We start from the raw sequence: 20,185 nt of genomic DNA on the forward strand, positions 1-20,185 counted from the left end.
AAGAAATGGCAGTGGAGTGGTGGAGAGGGGGAGGAGACCGGCCACAGCTCTCCCTGCTCCGCACCATCAGATGACCTGGGCTTATACAACATCAACACGAGCTCTGCTGGGGAGACGGGAGAGGCTGGCAAGGGCTGTGACAAGGTTACCGGGACCCAGCTGCAGGTACAGGGACAGCTGGTCATGTGGGCAGGAGGAGGCTGTGGAGAAGGGGAGGGCCATCTCGGCTTACCTGGGCATCCACAGAGATATTCCTGCAAGCAGTGTGGGTTCCTGAGTGCTCTAGGAAAAAAAGGAAATGTGGGAGGTCAGATCTCACACTTCATCACGCCCACATCCAAGCATGGGGTCTGGAGTCAGGGAGATACAGACCGGGGCTTTCCCGTGACTTAATCACTGTGTAGGTGGGGCGACCGCTCTGAAGTCAGTTTACTTAGTATAAAATTAGGGCGAATAGCAACACCATCCTCATAGAGTTATTGAGAAGAATGGATAATATATAATGAATTCAGCATACTTTAATAACAACATACCTAACATTTTTTGCTTGCTTAGAAACTATCCTGAATTATTCTGGGGCTTTAAACAAGCTAATTATTCAGTACTCAGCAATAAGCATTATTTACCATTGACATTTTGCAGATGAAGAAATGAAACACCAGAAGGTCTTATTACTTGTCCATGAAAACAGATGGGTAAGTGAGGTTGCTGAGATTCTAAGACGACCCCAGAGCCTAGGCTCTAAGCCACAATGGTATCCTGCCTAATATATTACAAACAAATGTTTAACATTGATGTTATAATATTCTCCTGTCCACGAGATAGCCTATAAATATCCACACGCCATCAGGGAACTCACCATCCAGCTAGTAACCACTTAGGCAGAGAGATGGGTGCCTGGGCCTTAAGTCAACCAACCTATTATTCACTACATCAACAACCACTTCAAGTGTTTCTTGGGAGCCCCCACATATCCCATGCTCTGTTCAGCAGTGTGGGGCTTCAAATGTTCTTGTCCCTGAACCTACAGAGCAGAAAAACCTCCACGAAACAACCAGGAACACAGAGGGGCACCGGGAGGGGCCATCGGGACTCAGGACACTGGACGCTGTCTCTGCCATGCCGACAGCTCTCTGGGTGATTCCTCTGGGTCAGTGGCTCCGGGGGCTTCACCTGTACATAAGGCTGACCTAAAGGCTCTTAAGCCCTGAGGTTCTTATCTACTATTTTATTCTGACTTTCGACCAGACTAACTTTTCTCCCAACAGCCCATTTTCAGAGAATAACTTAAAACCCTTCACTAATCTGACACACTTTGACTGAACACAATGTTTTCAGACGCTGCGGACGATGCCTAGTATACCAACACAAAATTCAACCTGCGCTTTATAAGTGGCTCCATGAGCAAGAAGTCTCATCTTACAAAATCTAGGCGACTGGCAGACGAGAAGAGTGCAGTGTGCACACACACACAGGCACAGACACACCAGCACACTCACCCAGTTGGCCTCATTTGAAACCCTGTGGTGTGGCCCCAAAGAGTTTTGCACCAATCCAAGGTGCTCTGACGTCTGGGGGAGATAGGGCCGTACTAAAATGATGATAAGGCAGATAAGACTATCTGTGAAAAATAGGACAGAAAGCAGCGACAGCGAGCAGTGTGTTGAGGGTGAGGTTTGTTTTCTGAAAGTGTAGTGTTATATGCAGTAGACAAAGAGATGAAGACTCAGTTGGCACCTGATGACTTGACTTTCTCGGCTGTGATGAAATATACCAGTGGCCACTTGGACAGCGATCTTCTCTTTGAAGAATGTGTGTATTAGTGTGTATTAGTGCCATGTGCTTGCTTCTTCAAGAAACATTCCCTTGGACACAAATGCTAGTAACTTTATTTAAAAATCAGATAATCACACCTACATGTATGCCTTCACAAAAACTTAGCGGGGAAGAATGCAGTGAGTACAATACTTCCATTACAAAGAAACTGATTTTAAAATGTTTTCCTGTTTGGTGGTGGGAATTTCACGGGGAAATCATATATTGTACAAAAATGAAGAATGATGTAATAAATATATTTAAAAAGTTAAAAAGATTCAACACCCCTCCAAAAAATAGGCTTTTCAATCTTTGGACAGAAGCAATTCTCAGATTTTCTTTATGAGTATAAACACTGTTTTGTTGACAATGTAATAACATGAGAGGGCAAATGAGATACTAAACATCAATAAATTTAAATTTTAGTAAAGACTTTAAAATCCACCCCCAAATAGCCATCACCTTTGACATGGGAGAAGTAACATTCAGATGAATTCCATTTTCTACTAGAACAGAAGCCAGCGTAAAATGGTATGGCCCTGAGAGAGGGTCGTGAGACTAACTCAGGACAGAGTTAAATATATGCAACATAGAATTTTAGATGGCACAAAGTGGTAGCACATATAAAAATGTGCTATTTTGATATTGAGGCAATCTATAGAGTCTTTGCTATGTCTCCACCAGAGAAACCTGTGTTTGACCGGGAGTCTATAAAGAATTTGATTTCTCTGAAGATGACAAGAGTCAGAACGATACTCTCTTGGATATGTAAATTGCAGTTTTCTTAAGCCTGGAAAAAAAAATTAAAATTTTTCTAATGATTTTTCTAATGAAATTTTTCTGGAGTGAAGAATTATGGGTGATTTTTTTCTCCTTCGTTTTTAGAACTTTCTCTGCTTTCTAGGCTTCCTACAATAAATGTGTGCTAACTCTAACAATTAAAAAACAAACCCCTGCTCTTTCAACCTCATGATATATTATGGAAAGTAACCTAATGTAAGAAGTGAAAGGCTTTGGAATTAATTTAATTTGGGTTCAAATCCTAGTTTGTACCTTTTCTAGGTTACCACCTAGAAAGTTACTTAGCCCAAGCTACACATAAAATGGAAGAAACACATGCCTTGAAACATTATTTTACCGATTACAGGTGAGATACTACAGGTGCTTAGCAGAGAATAGGAGCCCAATACATGACAATCACACTCTTCTATTTATTGTACACTGGGAAGACAAGTTAGGTTGTTCTGATATAAGTAAATACATCTGTTGGCGTTCACAAATTGAAGCTTCAAGCCATTTGTCTACAACTCCTGAGTTTTCAACAGGTAACTTTCAGAAATCTAAAACTTCTGTGCTCACTAATGCTCTGGCTGGGAAAGAAGTTAGAAGGGTAAAAATAGACCCACTGGAGATGCTTTAACTATGGAGAAAGAAACCACAACTACCCTCTTCAACATCTTTCCCACACTGTCACCGCTGGTGATTAAAGCGAGCAAAATAGATTATGGAATTGCTTAAATGAGGGGTGAAGGCCCCATGTTTACTGCTGCTTTACTTACAATTAGAAAGACATGGAAACCACCCAAATGCCCAAAAGTGGACAACTGGATTAAAAAGATGTGGTACAAATACACAATGGAATATTATTCAGCAACCAAAAAATAAAATAAATGCATGCTTTTTGCAGCAACATGGATGGAGCTGGAAAAGATCATGTTTAGTGAAATAAGCCAGAAAGAAAAGGAAAAATACTGGATGGTTTCACTCATAGCAGGAATTTAAAGGACCAGGGGAGAAAATAATAATAATAATAACGCACAACTATATACCAGAGACATTTTACGGGAGTGGAGTGGGTAATGGGATCAACAATGGTGAGGGGAGGGAAGTGCACTGGCCTATGGTGATAGCGCACGGTTGATATGGTGGTGGGAAGCCCACAGCGATTACAGCTGAGATGGAAAAAGGCACAAAATGATGTAAAAATAAACTATTATTAAATAAAAATTTTAAAAATGAGGGGTGAAGGAAAAGATGATAGTTTCTCTGACTTTTTTCTTATTATGTTAGTATGTTGATATTTCCATCTTATTCATGTGACGGTAGTTCCATCAGTTAGGTTTATGATGAAAGATATGTAGTCAACAAAATACTGCTATGGGGGAAATGCTGCCTGTGGATATATGTTGCTGTGGTTTGACTACAGGAAGAAATATTGATTTAACTGGCTTTAATATCAAGTCAGGTATTTGTTGACACGTGGAAATGAAAAATATCAAAACCATGAAAAGCTTGATATATAGGTCAAATCCCATTTCAGTGCACTTCAAGAAGTGTCCAAAATCTTCTGCTGTATTGAAATTGTGTTTTAATGATGCTTGCCCAAGCCAAGAAAACAGGAATTTTCATTATAAGGGGATTTGCTACATAAATGATTATTGGTACAGATTTTTATGTTGTACAATTTATTTTAGAGACTACAGCAAAAAAAAAAAAAATCATTACAAATTTAGCCTCCCTCCTTCTCTCAATTCTGAAGGCATATATTTTGCTTTCTGGCAAAGGTATATAATGTTCCACCTTTGTCAGCTCTGATTACTCTTTGTTCCCCTCGCAGTGCCTAGTACAGAGCAGATGTTTAGAGAAACAGCTGATGAGGAAATGAGCTGAATGAAATGTCATGCCATACCAAGGCAAATGGGTAAAATTCAGAATTATTTCCTGTGTGGAAGGATAAATTTAGAAATTGACTGAAAATGAGTACAGCAAGCAGATGTAGCCATAGACAGGAAGCACAATCAAGGAGCCTGGGGATCTTTGGACCTTCCACTACAGACTTCCTAAGTGCTCATGGAGGTTTGTCCAAAATGTCCAGCAAATGGCTGACCACCCCCACCTGTGGGGATGCCACAGAGACCTTTCAGTTGTTTCTTGCCTGAAACACCTTTGTAAGGATCCTAACAGTCCAGGTTAGGAGAACTGAGGACCAAATCCTGTCCTCCTGAAGGACTGTGAGGCAGGCCCATCATGCCTATCTGGGAGGCAGAAAAAGCCAGCTTAGCCCCAAGGCCCCAACGGAAGGGAATGAGTGTGGTCCCAGAGCTGGGGCAACTGTCATGCAGTCAGACTAGGAAACCCTTTGAGAGCCCTTATCGACATAACCAGGGTGGAGGGCCCAGAAACACTTGGGGAGAGCATGCACAGATATTAGCCAGTGTCAAAACCCCCAACTTCCTTGTTCTCTTTCCTCCTCCCCTCCAGCACCCTGATTCCTTTAACCATCAAAGAATTTCCTATAAGTGTGTATAATGCAACCTTGTTGGAATATGTTTTTCTACCTGGTAGTCTTTTTCTTTGAGCCATTTTTATTGAAAGCTAAAATAATGCATCAAAGATACAAGTATTGCTTTTATCTTGGCCTAGCATCATAGCTCTAAATGCCTGTTTTTATGAAAGTCTTTATGGTGTTCAAAGGAGCCTCCTAATAATGCCAAGGGCCCGCTTCCCTCATCAGAGGAGTCTGAGTCCAACTTTGAGAGACTCCAAGCTAGACATCAGGGGGTTCCAGGGCAGGAAAAGGCCTGTCCCACTATTGCTAGATAAAGGATACATACAGTGGAGACTGGTGAGGAAGGTTGCCCCAGGAATGGTGCATCTATATATATATTTGTATATGTAAATATATTTACATATACTTGTAAATATATGTCAATATATATATGTATGTGTGTGTGTATATATATATAGAGAGAGAGAGAGAGAGAGAGTTACAAATACTCCTCTTATTCACTTGAAAATGTTTTGAATGGTCAACTAGCTCTTCCCTGAAAGGAATGACTTATGGCTATTCATTCATAGTTTAGACATGAATCATAAAAAGCACTTTTGAGTTAACCAAGTAGTTTGCTCCAAATGACCTCTGACTATGCAGTAGTCATTGCTCCGGGTGACAGTGGGGCTCAGAAACAGCAGCGTGCTTTACCCCGGGTTAGGAACAGAGTCATATCTGGAATCCAGTTCTCTGTTCAGGTGCCAGGCTCGTAGCAGCTGAACACAGGGTCCGAATGTCACTTGCTGGGCCTCCTCCTGCAACACCAGCCTGAGGGACATGCTCTCAATAGGCCATGTCAGGGGTCTTGTTCTACCAACACCCAAAATCTCTGCAATTATGATGCTATTTCTCCCTTGCAAAGACGACAATGACAGGAAGAAAACTGGAAGAAGTCTAAAGCAAGACTGTAAGATCAAGGAATATAAAAATTCAAGAACTCAAAATCCAAAGATAGCTTTGTTGAATGGACAATTGTTGGTTAAAAATTCTGAAACAAAGTACCTCTTAAATATGAGATAATACCACTAGGGTTTTTTTGGGGGGAGGGGGCAGATTGTTTTATTTGCTTCTTTCACTACGAACCAAAATCTACAAAATGACAAATCAGGATTATCCTATTAAAAGACGACATCAGGCCCTCCCTGGTGGCGCAGCGGGTTAAAGCACAGCACTGAGAATCTAAAACCGCTTCCGCATGAGTTCGATTCCCGCCTGCCCTGGAGGTGACCACATGGCGTGGCAGACCTCTCCTGACCCGCCCGCTGCTCCCCTCAGCAGTGTACTTCGTCGATCTGCCTGTTCTGTTCCCCACTCTGTCTCTGGTGAAGCCTCTCGCCGCCCCTGAGCTTCTGGCCTGTACCCCAGTTCTGTATGTACAAATAAATAAATCTTTAAAAAAAAAAAAAAAAGACGACATCAATTATTCTTTTGTTCTAAGAAATTGTGTCTTTGGTACTGACTGGCAATAGGCCTATACCTTGAGCTTCATATTAATTATGCATTTTTCCTACAAAATTGACTGCCAAACTACACACTGTACGTCAGATTTGAGAGCTGCCAAGATAAATGTTCCAAATGGCTGACTTTTTAAAGACAACCTGTCAGTTCACCAAATTCTTTGGGGGCTTACCCCATTTACACCTTACGCCTTCCTTATATCTTTACTTAGACCTACATCAATTATGCCAGCCCTCTGCTGATGTATCATCTTATAGATAAGGCTAAATTTTTTTTTCCTTTCAACCCCTAAAATACAAGTAATGAAACTTACAGTTCCTTTTGGCAGCACTGATTTCCTTTGGCTGTTATTATTGTTTAATTTCTATATTGATTTTTGTGAAATACTTGACTCATAGTTAAATAACTCTGGTCTAGTCCATACAACTAAAACAAAGAAGACTCTTGTATTGCTGATGAAATGTTCTCTTCCCTGAGGTTTTCTTTCATCAAAGACTCGTATCAATGTTTTACTTCCTTCAGCTAACACCTTCTTTTAATGACACTTGATTCCAAGACATATAAGAACATACGCACACAAGAGGTACTATGCTGGGTAAGCCGAAAGTTCCAGCCAAGTGTCCTATCTTTTACGTGGCACTAACTGACATTTTGTAAAAAGCACAATGGTAACTATTCATTCTACCAGCCTCAAAAAGATAGGCATGAACTGCATGCCAGAATGGAAAAGCTTAAGCTTTGAAATCATACAGCTGGCTTCAAATACCATCTCTACCCCCACTATCTCTGTGACCTTGGGAAATTACTTATCTCCCCTCAGAGCTTTTTCACCTGAAAAGTGAGGATAACAGATTTACCTCAAAGATGTTGTGCAAAAGTTAAATAAGAATTTTGCTGTTTAAAATAAAACCCAGCATGTAACCTGACACATTAGTAGAACTAACGAATGGCTAGCTCATTCTCACTTCTCTCTGTCATTAGTAACTCATTTTGAATCTGTTGTGCACAAAAAAATAATGTAAAAGATATTAACTGCAGAGCTTTTTATGACAGCGAAAAATTAAGAATGGTCTAAGCTGAAGGAAATGCTTACATTAAGGTATATTTATGTACTGAAATGTATGCAGCCATTTTAATGTTTTTCAAATACTATTTTACGATGAGGGGAATTGTTACCCTAGATTTTGAAGGGAAGGAAGCAGAAAAGAAAATCTTTATTATAACAATAGCTCACTGAGCATTTACAGTGAACCTTGCTACATGTCCCACAAGCATTATCCTATTGACTCGTAAAATAGACCTACTAGATGCATACTATTATCATCCCATCCCTGTATTATGAAAGTAGACACTAAAGTCTGGGCAGCTTAAGCAACTGATAAATAACATGACCAGGACAGTTATGTGGAAGGGCCTGATTCCAAGGTCCACTTTACTATGTCACACTGGCTTTCTAGGGCAAAGTCCCTAGGTGCACCACAATGCTGGTTTGAACACACTCAACACACACACGTACAAGGAACCCAGCAGATGCTAACAGTCACGCTCTCTGGGTGGTGAAATATTAGCTGATTTTTAATTATCTTTTATCTATTTCGACATCTATCCCAGTGCAATGAGTATGGACTATTTTTACATGAGAAAAAAAAAATCTTCAAAAAAGAAAATGTGTGAGAGTATTTGTAAAACAAAGTATACCACACATACTAGTATTTTTTATAAAGTGATAGTTTATTTCCTGACTTATAGATCTGAGTCCTTTTACTATTTTTTTCTTTTCATCTAGTCCCAGATAAAGAGCATGTAAAAAACCACACTGTCCATGAATACAACAAATTATAATACAGAAAGCGCCATATATGTATTTGATAGATATTTCATATTAATATAAAAAGTCAGAGTAGAGTTTGTGTGGGGGGAGAATACTCTTTTCAAAAAACACAGCATCTCCCACTTAGAGCAAACACCTCCATTAGTGACATGAGGCCATCAGCACATTCTCTGTCATGGACATATTAGTGATACTGTCATGTGCCATTTACGTGAACACCACACACTATTTGGACATGCCTCAGCCTGATTACTGTCGGCCCCAGGAGCTGTGAATGTAATGATGTGCTGGAGTGACATCTAAGAGTGATTTCCTGTCACTCTCCCCTCTCCCCCTTGGCCCAGAGCAAGGATTTCATAAAGGGAACTGAATCATGTCCTAAAAAGCAATTCCTCTGAACTAAACAAGTTCATGTGAGTTGCAATTACAACTGAAAAATACAACCATTTTATAAAATGATGATTGTCTTTCAAAATAATTTAAAAATGTGCTTATTTAGGTATACATTTTAGTCAATTTTTCCAAAGACAAAGTGATGGTATCTAAAAGCTAGTCAGGTTAATCTAGTTCCACTTCATAACAGAAGCTATATGACTGGCAGTAAGTGGGTCAAGCACAAGAGCATTACTAAGGCATTTGAATAATCTTTTCTGGCTGTATCCTCTTAGTCTGGGCACAAGAATGTAAACACAAGTAAGAGAGCATCAACTAGTTTAATGTGTTTTTTTTTTTTTTTTAAATATGGATGTCAAGAATTCTCTTGTAGAAAATCACAGGGTTTGATCTTTGATCCGTCTCAACTGACATTTTATCAACAACACAGAAAGTCCCATTGTTAAATGGGCAATTGATAAATAATTGATCGTAGTACCACAAGCAGTCTGAACTTTAAAAACTACATTTCAAAATGCCTTGATTGAGAGGGAAAATAGTTATGCAAAGTTTAACAAAGATAAGTAAAACCTAGTCTGGGTGCCCCGAACAAGAAAATTAATAGTAGCAGAAAACTGCTCAGAGACTCAGGAGTAGGATGGGGAGTTCAAGATGCTGCCCTTAAAATGGCCCCAGCAGAATGGTAGGGCCCAGTGGAGCAGTAACGGCTAGGATGTCACATGGGAAGAACCCCATGAGGAGACCTGCAGTAGTCGAAACAATGAGAATGAGTTCTGGGTTCAACTAGAAATAAGACAAGGCCCTGATCTAAAGGGGCATAAGATCTAGGAGCGACGCAGATGATGCTCAGCACCATAAACTCACCCCTCATTCCTAGCAGGGGTTCAGAAGGTAGCCAGCTGGCTGAGAGACTGTGGAAACGATTCCTGCATTTGGGGGGATGTTAGTTGACAGTAACCGCTACCCCTTTCCAATGCCCACATTCTGGGCTTCTCATTTCATGTCAGTAACTTTCATGGAGACATACCTAGTGCATCTATGTAAGCAATATCTAAATATGCTACGCTTTAATAAAAGAGAAATAATTATAAATTTAAATGCAATCCAGGGAGTTCAGAAGGTGAAATTCTACCAAAGTTTGGAAATTATAAATTAATGTTGTCATGGCAACCTTAGTTGATACCATCCATTGCAGCTGAAGCAGTTCTTGCTCTGGGACTACAAGAACAATAAATGAGTTTATATATTCAATGCCACAGCCAGCACTAAATAACATTTTTAATGCTTTTATTTTTAATTTTTGAGGCAGTATATTTACATTTTCTCCTTGAGTGTTCACAATGTTAATATTAACATAAGGGGATGATTTTGTAAAGGGGAGATCAATTGCATAAAGAGTCCAGAAGTCTCTAGCAGCTCCACGCATATACTGAATCCAGTCAACCATTTAGATTTCACTGGGGAAATAAATGGAGAAGGACAAAGACCTTCTAGATCAGGACATTAGCAGTCACAGTAGCCAGCATAACATCTTCCACTTTCTAAAAATTATAGGATAGACCACATCCCTATAATAAACGCTCGTCGATCAGAAGTGGCAATATGTCAGATCACACTATCTCACTGCAGTTTATGGCACTTCAATAAATGGGTTTTCTTGGTTATGTATTAGCAATCACTATAATATATGAAAGTCAGCCCACACTGGGAACAATATTGCTTCCAATCAAAACCATTCTTTCCTAGTACACTGAAGTCTCCCCTCTTCTTGTAAGCAACAAAGGCTGCAACAAAATAGCTTCCCATCACCCACAGTTCAGGACAGAATGGCTTCAACAAAGTAAGTGTGAAATCTGTCTCTGGAGTCTAATTTGTTTATGAATTTTCCTTTACAGAGTATTTTAGTGGTTCCTTTATTTGTAACTTATCAACAAAGAATAGAAATAAAAGTATTTTGATGGCAGTGCACCTGACATTTGGAGATGCAAAAACTTGCTTTGTTTATTCTTCTATTCGCCTGGCAGAGGATGTAAACATGCCTTTTTTTCATGGCTTCATGCTGTACTTGCTCATAATCCCAGCTGAGTATTTTCATGAATGCAAACCATTAAGCAGGGTCTGGCCTTCAGTAAAATGTGAGGGCTACTTCCTCCTGGTCCTTTTTCATCCCTGGCTGGGTGAAATCTAATCTGGGCCCCTTGACCTTGACTTCTTCCTCAAGGAAGGGTCTATAAAATCATTCAATCTTAGGAGACATTTCTAATAAATTTAAGTTACTACTTCTATGGCATTTGTATTTTAGGCCCTGGGGTTAAACACTTTATTTCTTATTTCATCATAACAAAATCACAATGAAACAAGTAGGTATTAATTTCACTTCATATATAAGAAAACTGGTCCAGGAATATTCTGTAATTTACTCAAGTTCATTAATCAGTCAACAACATAAGTCAAAACTAAGTTTTCCAAGCACCACAGCTGGTCCTCTGTTTCTTCCACACCATATGGTCTTAGAAAAGAGAATAAGGCTCTTATAATGTGGGCTTTCACACAATGGAGAGCAGGAAGGAGAAACTGTTGATACTTGAAGCATCCCATGAATAGTGTGGACTCTGAAATCATACTACAAAGGCAGCCATCTTTCTCGTCCACGTGAAAGACCAAGAATGGGATGCCTCATGACTTAGGAAATCAGTTCTGTACTTGCCATCTCCTCCTCCCACCAAATCACACATGGTACAAAGGGGGGACCCAGAGACCAGTGAAAGAGTGTCAGGCACCTAAGGTCTGAAACGGCGAACAGCTGTACCCAGGTAAGTGGCTCAATTCCATACACGCCTATTAAATTAACTGAGTTTCCTGCTCAGTACTGGCAGGTGATACTGAAGAAGCCTAGAAGGGACCAGCAAGGACTAACTCTAAGACGTGGCCAAGAGGCAGGTCTACTGTCCCAACAAGGTTTGAGACCTGTGATGGACCCTCACTCAGGGCAATCTGGGATTCCCACACAGGAACTCAAAGCAGGGGCCTGGGAATGTGGGGGACACAGTAGAACCTAGGGCAGCACCAAGTGGAGACTTGGCTACCCAAGGATGAAGCTGTTGCGGCTTTGTGGGGAAGGGGAAGGCAAGGGGAGCAGTTCATTTGATGGCCACTCACTCAGTCACCGTCACAAGGGAACTGTACCCTCAGAAAGGGCCCACACCCATCCCTGATGGTACAAAGGGTGGAGAAACAATCACCGCAGGTGGTGACCACTCCTCTCACCCCATTTTCTGGGTATGACTTTGAAATGCTGATTTTTAGCACAAGAACCTTCCCCCTTAACAGACTCATATGCAAATACCTAATGTGTAAAGCAAATATAAATGACTGCAGGGGGGGGGGGGATTTTTATCAGAACCCAAGGGCTCAACTGAACTCAGCATGCAAACTGCCAGGAAAGAAGGCCCCGAGTTTTGCTGCTATAAGACTACAGAATCTGCACGTACTGGGTTTTTCTCTAGATTGTCAAGGTTCCCTCCCTCGCCTCTAGGTTGTTCCAGCAGGTAAGCTTGATTTCCTCTAGAGGCTAGCTTTTTTCAGTAGGAAAACATAAAGCTTTGCATGTCTCTTATGATACAATTCAGAGCTTCTAGGGCTTTCTGACCGTCCATATACCCTTTCCTCAAAGCCTTTTAGGCCACGTAACCTGCAATATATCTCAAGGCATAACTGATTACCTGCCATGTATTCTGTGCAGTGCACAGAGACTAGACCATGCACATATTCTTAAAGCTCCATTGACTGATTCTACTTGCTCAGGACCCTAGGGATGGGCAGTGGCAGCTGGGCTCAGCCCCCGCGGGATCTCATGGGCCTGGGTGTGGTTCTCAGGGTGCCTGGTGCCTCACCAGTCCGAGGCTTCCCAGGCAGGTGCCTCCAGCTCCCCCTCCAGCTGTGTGTCAGACCCTCCCTGTACCACACCAGTCCACCTCCTTCCACTCCTGACAGTGACGGGGGTAGTCTGGGGAGACACGAGTGCTTCAATGGTGCTTTCTGTGCTGTGCACATTGTATGGATGCCTCCTGGCTGTACTTTTCACAAGCTGTCTCTCTAACTCTCAATCTTATCTAAAGCACTTTATACCCCTGGATTTAAGAAACTGAGCAATTGCTTCTTTTCTATTCCTGCAGAGCTGACTTAATCATTCAAAAAAGCTCATGGATGTCACCCATAAAGGATTCATCTCCTGGGAATGAGGAGACATTCTATAACAATGCTGTCCAACACAACCAAGATGTGAGCTACATAGGCAATTTAAAATGTTCTAGCAGCCATGTTAAAAAGAGAAAAATAAAAACACGTGAAATTAATTCGCTTTATCAAGATATTACTGTTTCAACATGCAATCGGTATTCAAATCTATTAATGAGCTAGTTTACATTCCTATTTTCATATAAAACCATCGGACCACTCATGCATTCTATTTTTGTAGCACATCTCAATTTGGACCAGCCACGTGGCAAGTGCTCAATAGCCTAGGCTCAGTGCAATTACTGGCTACAGCACTGGACAGCATAGTTCTATAATCTCTTTCCTGTTTCTCCCTCCTCTCATCTCTTTCCTTTTTTTCTTCCTAACAGCTCATTTCCTTTGGTAGAGATACTCTGGGCAAGGGTAGACGGTGGGGACCAGAATCACTAGAGGAGACTTTGAATTTCACCCAAAGGGAGAGCCCAGGCCACAAAGGAGCTTTTGTGACATGTTAGCAAGCTTAGATTTTTATCCTGGAGAAGCAGTGACTCTGATGAAGGCTATCAAGCAGCAGAGAGTCGTGATCAAATTTGCCTTTAGAAAGGCAGCGGTGTAGGGAACGGCTGGAGGCAGGCCAGGCAGAAGGAAGACAGGGCAGTTATGAGGCTGCTGCAATAATCCTCCAGAGAATTGGTGAGGGCCCGAGTCAACCGAGGCAGTATGGAAAGGCCAGATTCAAGAGACATATTTTCTACAGAGCTCAGTGATCACGAAACATAGGGGTGGAGAAGAGAAGGGACTCTAGAACTTCAAGATTTAAACTTGGTGAAGCGGCTTTCCTAACTAAAGGTAGAGAACACAGAGGAATGTGCTTATTGCAGAAGTGGACCTTAAGACACCTGGAGCAGATACAAGTGACAAGTTCAAGGCTCAAGTTGCTGAATCCAGGGCATCTAGGTGGCCGCAGAAGAAATTATCTGGGACCAAAGCAAGTTTGAAGAGTGAACAGAGGATTGAAGGGTGGATTGTACAGGGTGCTGAGGTAGGGGGAGCAGGAAGGGCCCCGTGAAGATGACTGTAGAGAGCAGCAATTGAACGGGAGAAAAAATCATAAAGGGGTGAATCGGAAAACAGGTGGGCAAAGTCTCCAGGAGCTGAGAGAGGGTACTAACAGCAAATGCCACACATATGAAGAATCAGAAGAGACTCCTAGACCATGGACCTGGTGATCTGCGGGACAGACTACAGAGGGGTGGGGAGGCACAGCGCTGAGGGGGCCCTCGCGCCAAGGAGCTGCCTTCTAGGATTTGGCACATAGCTGGCACATAGCCAGACTGAGGCAAAGGGCCCAGGGAATTTTGTCTTATCTTCTGTTTTTATAAAAGATTAGACTTATGCATGTGTGTGCACTTATAAAGGGGGTTGGTCAAGACCTCAAAGAAGAAAGGGGAACAAGCTCCCTCAGGAGGTAGGCTTGGAGGCCATCCAGAAAGATTAGTTTCAGACTGTAAGAGAGGAGAGGGAAGGAGCAGGGAAGACGATCCTGCCATTTAGAAGACAGAAAATTGCTTAACTGCAAAACTAATTTTTCTTATTTACAACAACTAATGTATACAACGACTAATGTGAAGGATCTTTTCCTTTAACAGCACTATGTGTCATGTGCAGAACCAGAGAAATGCTGAACATGGAAAGGAGTCACTAGCTTTGTGGGATGCCAGATCTGCAGCCTCCATATATGACCATGCCTTTCAGTCTTTGGATTTCACCTAAACATTACTTGGGGATATGTATCTCCTGGAGAGAAACCCGGCTTATAGCTAGTGGCTTCTCTGATAAGGGGGTGACTATGCTGAACTGATAGGTAAACACTTTCAGTATCTCACAGGGTGATGTAAGAAGAAAGCCGGGACTTAAGGAATCAGAATAGATTCACAGCCACTTACCAGTTCTGAAGAATGACTCAAGTTATGTGATCCCCTAGACTTTGGAGTCCCCTGTTCTAGGGTACTTAGCCTGTACCTTACAAGATGGCTTTGAGATTTAATTCAAGATGGCCAGTGATGCTGCTGATGACTGTATTCCCTTCATTCTGAATTTCAAGGAATTATGTGCTGCTGCTACTTTAGTGGGAGTTTTACAAGTGTTATCTTGGGCCCTTAAAAAAAATTAACAAATCAATCCTAATGTGAGGGAGGGTCCTTAAAGACCTTAACAGCCACCTGAAGTTTGCATTTGTCCTTTACCAAAGTACAAATTCAGTCTCTGCACTCAAACTGCCTGGGTTTGCCATTTGCTCTCCAACATATGTGCCAACCAATCTTTCTAGGCTTTCAGTTTGCTCTCCAGCAAAATGGGGCTAAGAAGACTATGAACTTCATGGTGGGGGGCTTACCACCTCATGAAACAGCACCAGCCATGAAAGGACCACCTCTATCCTTTCCCTGATGCCAATTCTGTCTCTCTGAAATGAAATGGTCCCAGTTTTACAGAAGGCTGGTTGGGGTGCGGAGGGCGCCTAGTGCTTCAGAATCAGAACTAGGGTTCTATAGTAACAGTGTATTGACTCATTTATTGAGTTCTGCTAGCTGCGCTGGGCATGGTCCCACAGATGGCTGGCTACTTGGGCCCACAATCTGAGGGCAGCCCTCTTTCTAATTATATTTCTGTGACAGTTTCAACCATCAGCAATGTTTCCTTAACGCAGGAGGCCTTTCCAGGCATTCTAAGCAAGTTGGATGCTACCCAGAAACACACTGGGTATATTGCTTACAAGATTTATTTTACACTCTCTGTCACGGTCAGTTCAGCACTTGGCACCAAACGTAATTATTGCAGGTGTCTGTATGCCCTTTAAGTTTCATTATTGAGCACTGTAGACCAGCAATGCCCAGGAGGGCCCCAGTGCAGATTCAGGGTAGGAGCTGTGGCGTTGGTAACAGAGCACTGATGTTAGGGCTAACAAACCCTCGATACCCCCCCACAACACACACACACACCTCACCACTATTCCCCAACTCTGTATTTCCAACCACAGCTATTGAAGCGTTATTGACACCTTCTCAATATTCATCTCAAACAGTGTCACGCCCAAGCAGAAGAAAAGTTCCCCTTCTGAGCTGCCTTGGACCTTTGTCTCGGATGCCTCTATTATTTCTCCTACTAGACTGTAATCTCAGGAGAAACAGTCCCTTATACAAAGTGAGTCTTACCAAAAGTTTAAAGAATTACATTTTGTACTGAGCACAATTATGATGGGTTATAGCAATCTCCTGCCCACCTCACTGTTCATTCCCAGATTTTTTTCTTTAACTTAACAAGGAAGCTTTTAAATGAAATGGTTGGGCAGCCCTGCAATACAATCTGGGATTTGAAGGCTGAGTAGCGGAACTTTTAGGTAACTCATAACTCTAGCCTAATTGTTTTATGTTGAAAATACTGGCATAAAGCCTGAATGCTTTTATTTTTACTCACCATTGGGACTCATCACTCTACCTTAAAATAACGACAGTCTCCTTGGTTCCAAATCACTACTGCCAGCCTCCATCATTATCTCAACTCTGGAAAATGCCAAGGCCTCAGAATCCTCACAGCAGATGAATGGGGAGGGTGATTAGAACCACTGAAGAAAAATGGGGGAAAAAACCCTCCTTGACAGATGCCTCCTTCAAATGCCTGCTTCTTTTATCCAAAGTCAATGTTAATTTCTTTGTTCCAAATATTTACTGAGGTCACAGGTGTCAAGTTGCGGGCTAGGCTCTGGTGACCCAGTGGGGAGCTGGACACCTCCACTGTCCAGGCCCATCATTAAAACAAAACAATACCAAAAACCCCTCACACTTCTAGTTTAATGATTCTACAGGTCTATTTGCCAAGGGCCTGCCAAACCCAAGCGTCTGTAGAAGATGCAAAGATAGCATACAGGGTACACTGATTCCCTCAAGGAACTTGCAGGCCAGTTGAGAAAGCAAGAGGTAAGCACACAATAGTTTGATCTAGTATCTGACAGTCTAGGGGAAGGATGCTAACAACAGAGCAGAAGAGGAAGAAACCAATGAGAGAATCATGATAGGGCAGGTCAGCTTGGAGATGATGGGTAGAGATCAAGAAAAAAGGGAAAAAGCATTCTAAAAGGCAGAACCTGGACAAAACAGTATACAGTCATTTTAAGACAGTGACATCTAATTGGCAGGAACAGAAGGTTCATGTTGAAAGAAGTAGAAAATAAAGCTAGTAAGTTCAACTTGGGCAAGACTATGAAGTATATTAAAACCAGGATGAGAGATTGGACTTTATACCCTAGGTCCTTGACAGGGGTAATGAGATGGGAGGACAGGCAAGAACCCAAACAAAGAGCATTACTTAGCACCAGATAAGCCCGACTTCAACACACCCTTCCTGTGAGATAATCCTTGCAGAGAAGTCCAAAGAAGAGTTTGGGGAAGGCTGATGTGATAGAAGAATGCGGAATGGAGAACACTCAAAGAAAGAAACCAGGAAGTAGGAGACTGATGGGTCTAGAACACAGAGGTGGCTTGAGCACCCAGGCTAGTTGAGGGCAGGAGCAGTGACAAGGAAAAGTGGGGACCTGGTTAGAGCAACTGTGATGAAGGAAGCTTACTAGGACTTGGGGGCAATTTTACTGAAGTAATGAAAGAGAAAGAATCAAACGTGGTTCCTAGGTCCCAAGTCTGGGAGATGAAAGGATGTTGATGTTGAGTACCATCACAAGGGAAGATGCTTCACTGTGAAAGGCAGAGAATATGAAAAGCTTGTTATGAAGCATGTAGCATTTAGTCTGACAGTAGGATACCGGCCATGAAAAGTCTATTAAACAGGGGCATACATGGAAAAGGAGTTTGTGTCAGCACCAGAGACAAAGACTAGTGTGATGTAAAAAACAGATAACAGCCTCACATTACAGAATATTTTATTCAAAATAAAAATACTAGCTATTAACAAAAACAATGGACATGATATACATAGGGAGAAGTACATCTTCACAGACTACTTTTCTTGGCTGCAGTATTTGGGGGATCCTATCCATTATAAAACTGAAGGAAGGAATAAACTACAGAAATTCAACATATGGTCTATTTACATAACAAGCATCACAACTCCAAATAGCCATTTTGATGTGTCAAGGAAATAACACCTTCATTGCAGACTACTTCAAAAAAGGAAAGAAAAAAGATTTGTTTTTCGTCTATAATTACGTTTACTGTATTTTTAACTGTTTGTATCATGAAATTCATGTTCTAATTGTGTGATTACATTCTAAAGCAGACCAGTGATGGAAAGCATTAGCTGAATTATGCACAATCATTCAGAGATCAATAAATAAAATCCATCACTTAAGTCTGTCCATATTATTATAGCTGCTCTAAGTCCTGTGTCATACTTGTAAAAGCTACTGTTCTATGTACAGAAGTTATAATTTTAACTCAGTTATCACAGTCAAAACCAGTCAAATGTCTCCAGAAGAGGACTGGAGAGGAGTATGAGCCGTGAGTAAGCAGTATCTATCTAATGCAGACAAAACCCACTCTACTCTAACCATATGGACAGACAGGTGGTGGCAGCTTAGAGCTTTCCACAAGTAAGCGCAACTTCTTTCATTTTATCAAAACTATAACCAAAAGTTGCTGTCTTTGGCTCTTTTTCAGAAGATGCTGGTTAAACCTGTGTAAAGGTAACAGCACAAAGACCACCTAGGCACTTTCAACATAAAAGTCACAAATGAACAGTCATGGCTACTGACAGCAGCACAATTCTAGGATAAGACTGAGAAGCTGATAAAACTCAGAACCTAAAATGAGACCTTTCTGAAGCTTCATTTTTGGTGGACAATATTTCGATGTGCATGTTTAAGTAGATCTATAAGCTGCTTTCCCGGCAGAACCTCAAAGACAGTAATGGTGTGTGGCATGTGCATTTTCTCCTGAGGTGGCCAGGAACTTCACAAACCCACAGGTACCCATCTCTACAATGGCCACTTGAAAATTAGCATGAGCACAGAAATGATCAATTGAAAACTTTCAATCAGGGCTCCCTGAAACAAAATGAATACAAAACTTTTCCTGTCAAAATCATAACATTAAACTAAGTTGGTTCCTAGAAAATCACTTAATATTTTCAGAAGCAGGGATTAAAGAAAGAATGTTGCTAATTAATACATTCCTTTCCCAGATGTTGAGTGTTCACTATCCTCTAAAATATTCTCTGCATTCAAGCAGTTGTATTTTTTTAATGCAAATTATCCTTTGGAGTTAATCTAATGTGTGTGTGTGTGTGTTTAAAGCCACACAGATATAGAACCTGACATATTTTTTGTTCTGCTGCTTCAAAAAATAGGTTTAAACAAAGCTTGAGTATAATCCAAAACTCTAATTAGAAACTGCAGCAGTATTTGCCTTGTCCAAATAGATAATCATCCCCAAGGTTAATTTTTTCCCAGTTAAAGACCCAGCAACTATCACACACAGATATTTTAAACACTTCATTACTGAATAAAACTGTCCCCATCCACACAATCCGCCACTTTCTGGTTAACTGACACAATTTTATACGTCTGTGACTTTAGTCTTTATTTTCAGAGAACCTTTCAAAATAATTAGTTTGTTACTTGAATATTCTTTTTTACTTTATCAGAAAGAAGCGATTTCAGACTTCCTGTCCCTTCTTTGCCCAGCCGTACTGCACATCTGCTTAATCGCTGGAAAATACAATCACTCAGAGTGGCAATGAGTATCCCTTTAAGACAAACTAAAGGGATAGATAGCATAAGGATCACAAACCCTCACTCTTTCAAATACTAACGCAAAAATCTCCACCTCTGCATAGGGTCTATAAATTTAAACTTAAGGTTTTTTTTATTATCTTGTGAGGGAACTGGTAAAAGTTTTGATATAACATTTTTAAATATTTAAATAAACACATGAGAAACATTGCAAATTAACATTTTATGCAAAGAAAGCGGCTGTGTTTGAACTTCAAAGCTTTTACACTGACTCTGTAATATACTCAAAGAAAAATGCTGTACATTATGTATATATAAAGAACCTTTAGTGTCAGATATCCAAAACCTTGACACCTACCAAAGCCAGAACTGTTGGGAATTG

At 41.1% G+C, this 20,185-nt stretch overlaps 1 protein-coding gene across 7 annotated transcripts in view; it reads right to left on the bottom strand.

Annotated features, from left to right (window-relative positions):
• Window positions 1-20,185, bottom strand: part of SPATS2L (spermatogenesis associated, serine-rich 2-like) — a 157,457-nt gene that overhangs the window by 135,283 nt on the left and 1,989 nt on the right. For 5 of the 7 annotated variants that reach the window (XM_012727732.1, XM_012727727.1, XM_012727752.1 and 2 more), the window contains exon 2: window positions 233-282. The exons of the other annotated variants lie outside the window; for them this stretch is intronic. In XM_012727732.1, the coding sequence (XP_012583186.1) occupies window positions 233-240 (8 nt within the window). In that variant the 5' untranslated portion in view covers window positions 241-282. The remainder of the gene's footprint in view (window positions 1-232; window positions 283-20,185) is intronic. 7 annotated transcript variants of the gene reach the window in all.

The sequence above is a fragment of the Condylura cristata genome, unplaced genomic scaffold (genome assembly GCF_000260355.1).
Source record: "Condylura cristata isolate star-nosed mole 26May11 unplaced genomic scaffold, ConCri1.0 scaffold00002, whole genome shotgun sequence".
In the NCBI taxonomy this organism is placed as follows: Eukaryota; Metazoa; Chordata; class Mammalia; order Eulipotyphla; family Talpidae; genus Condylura; species Condylura cristata.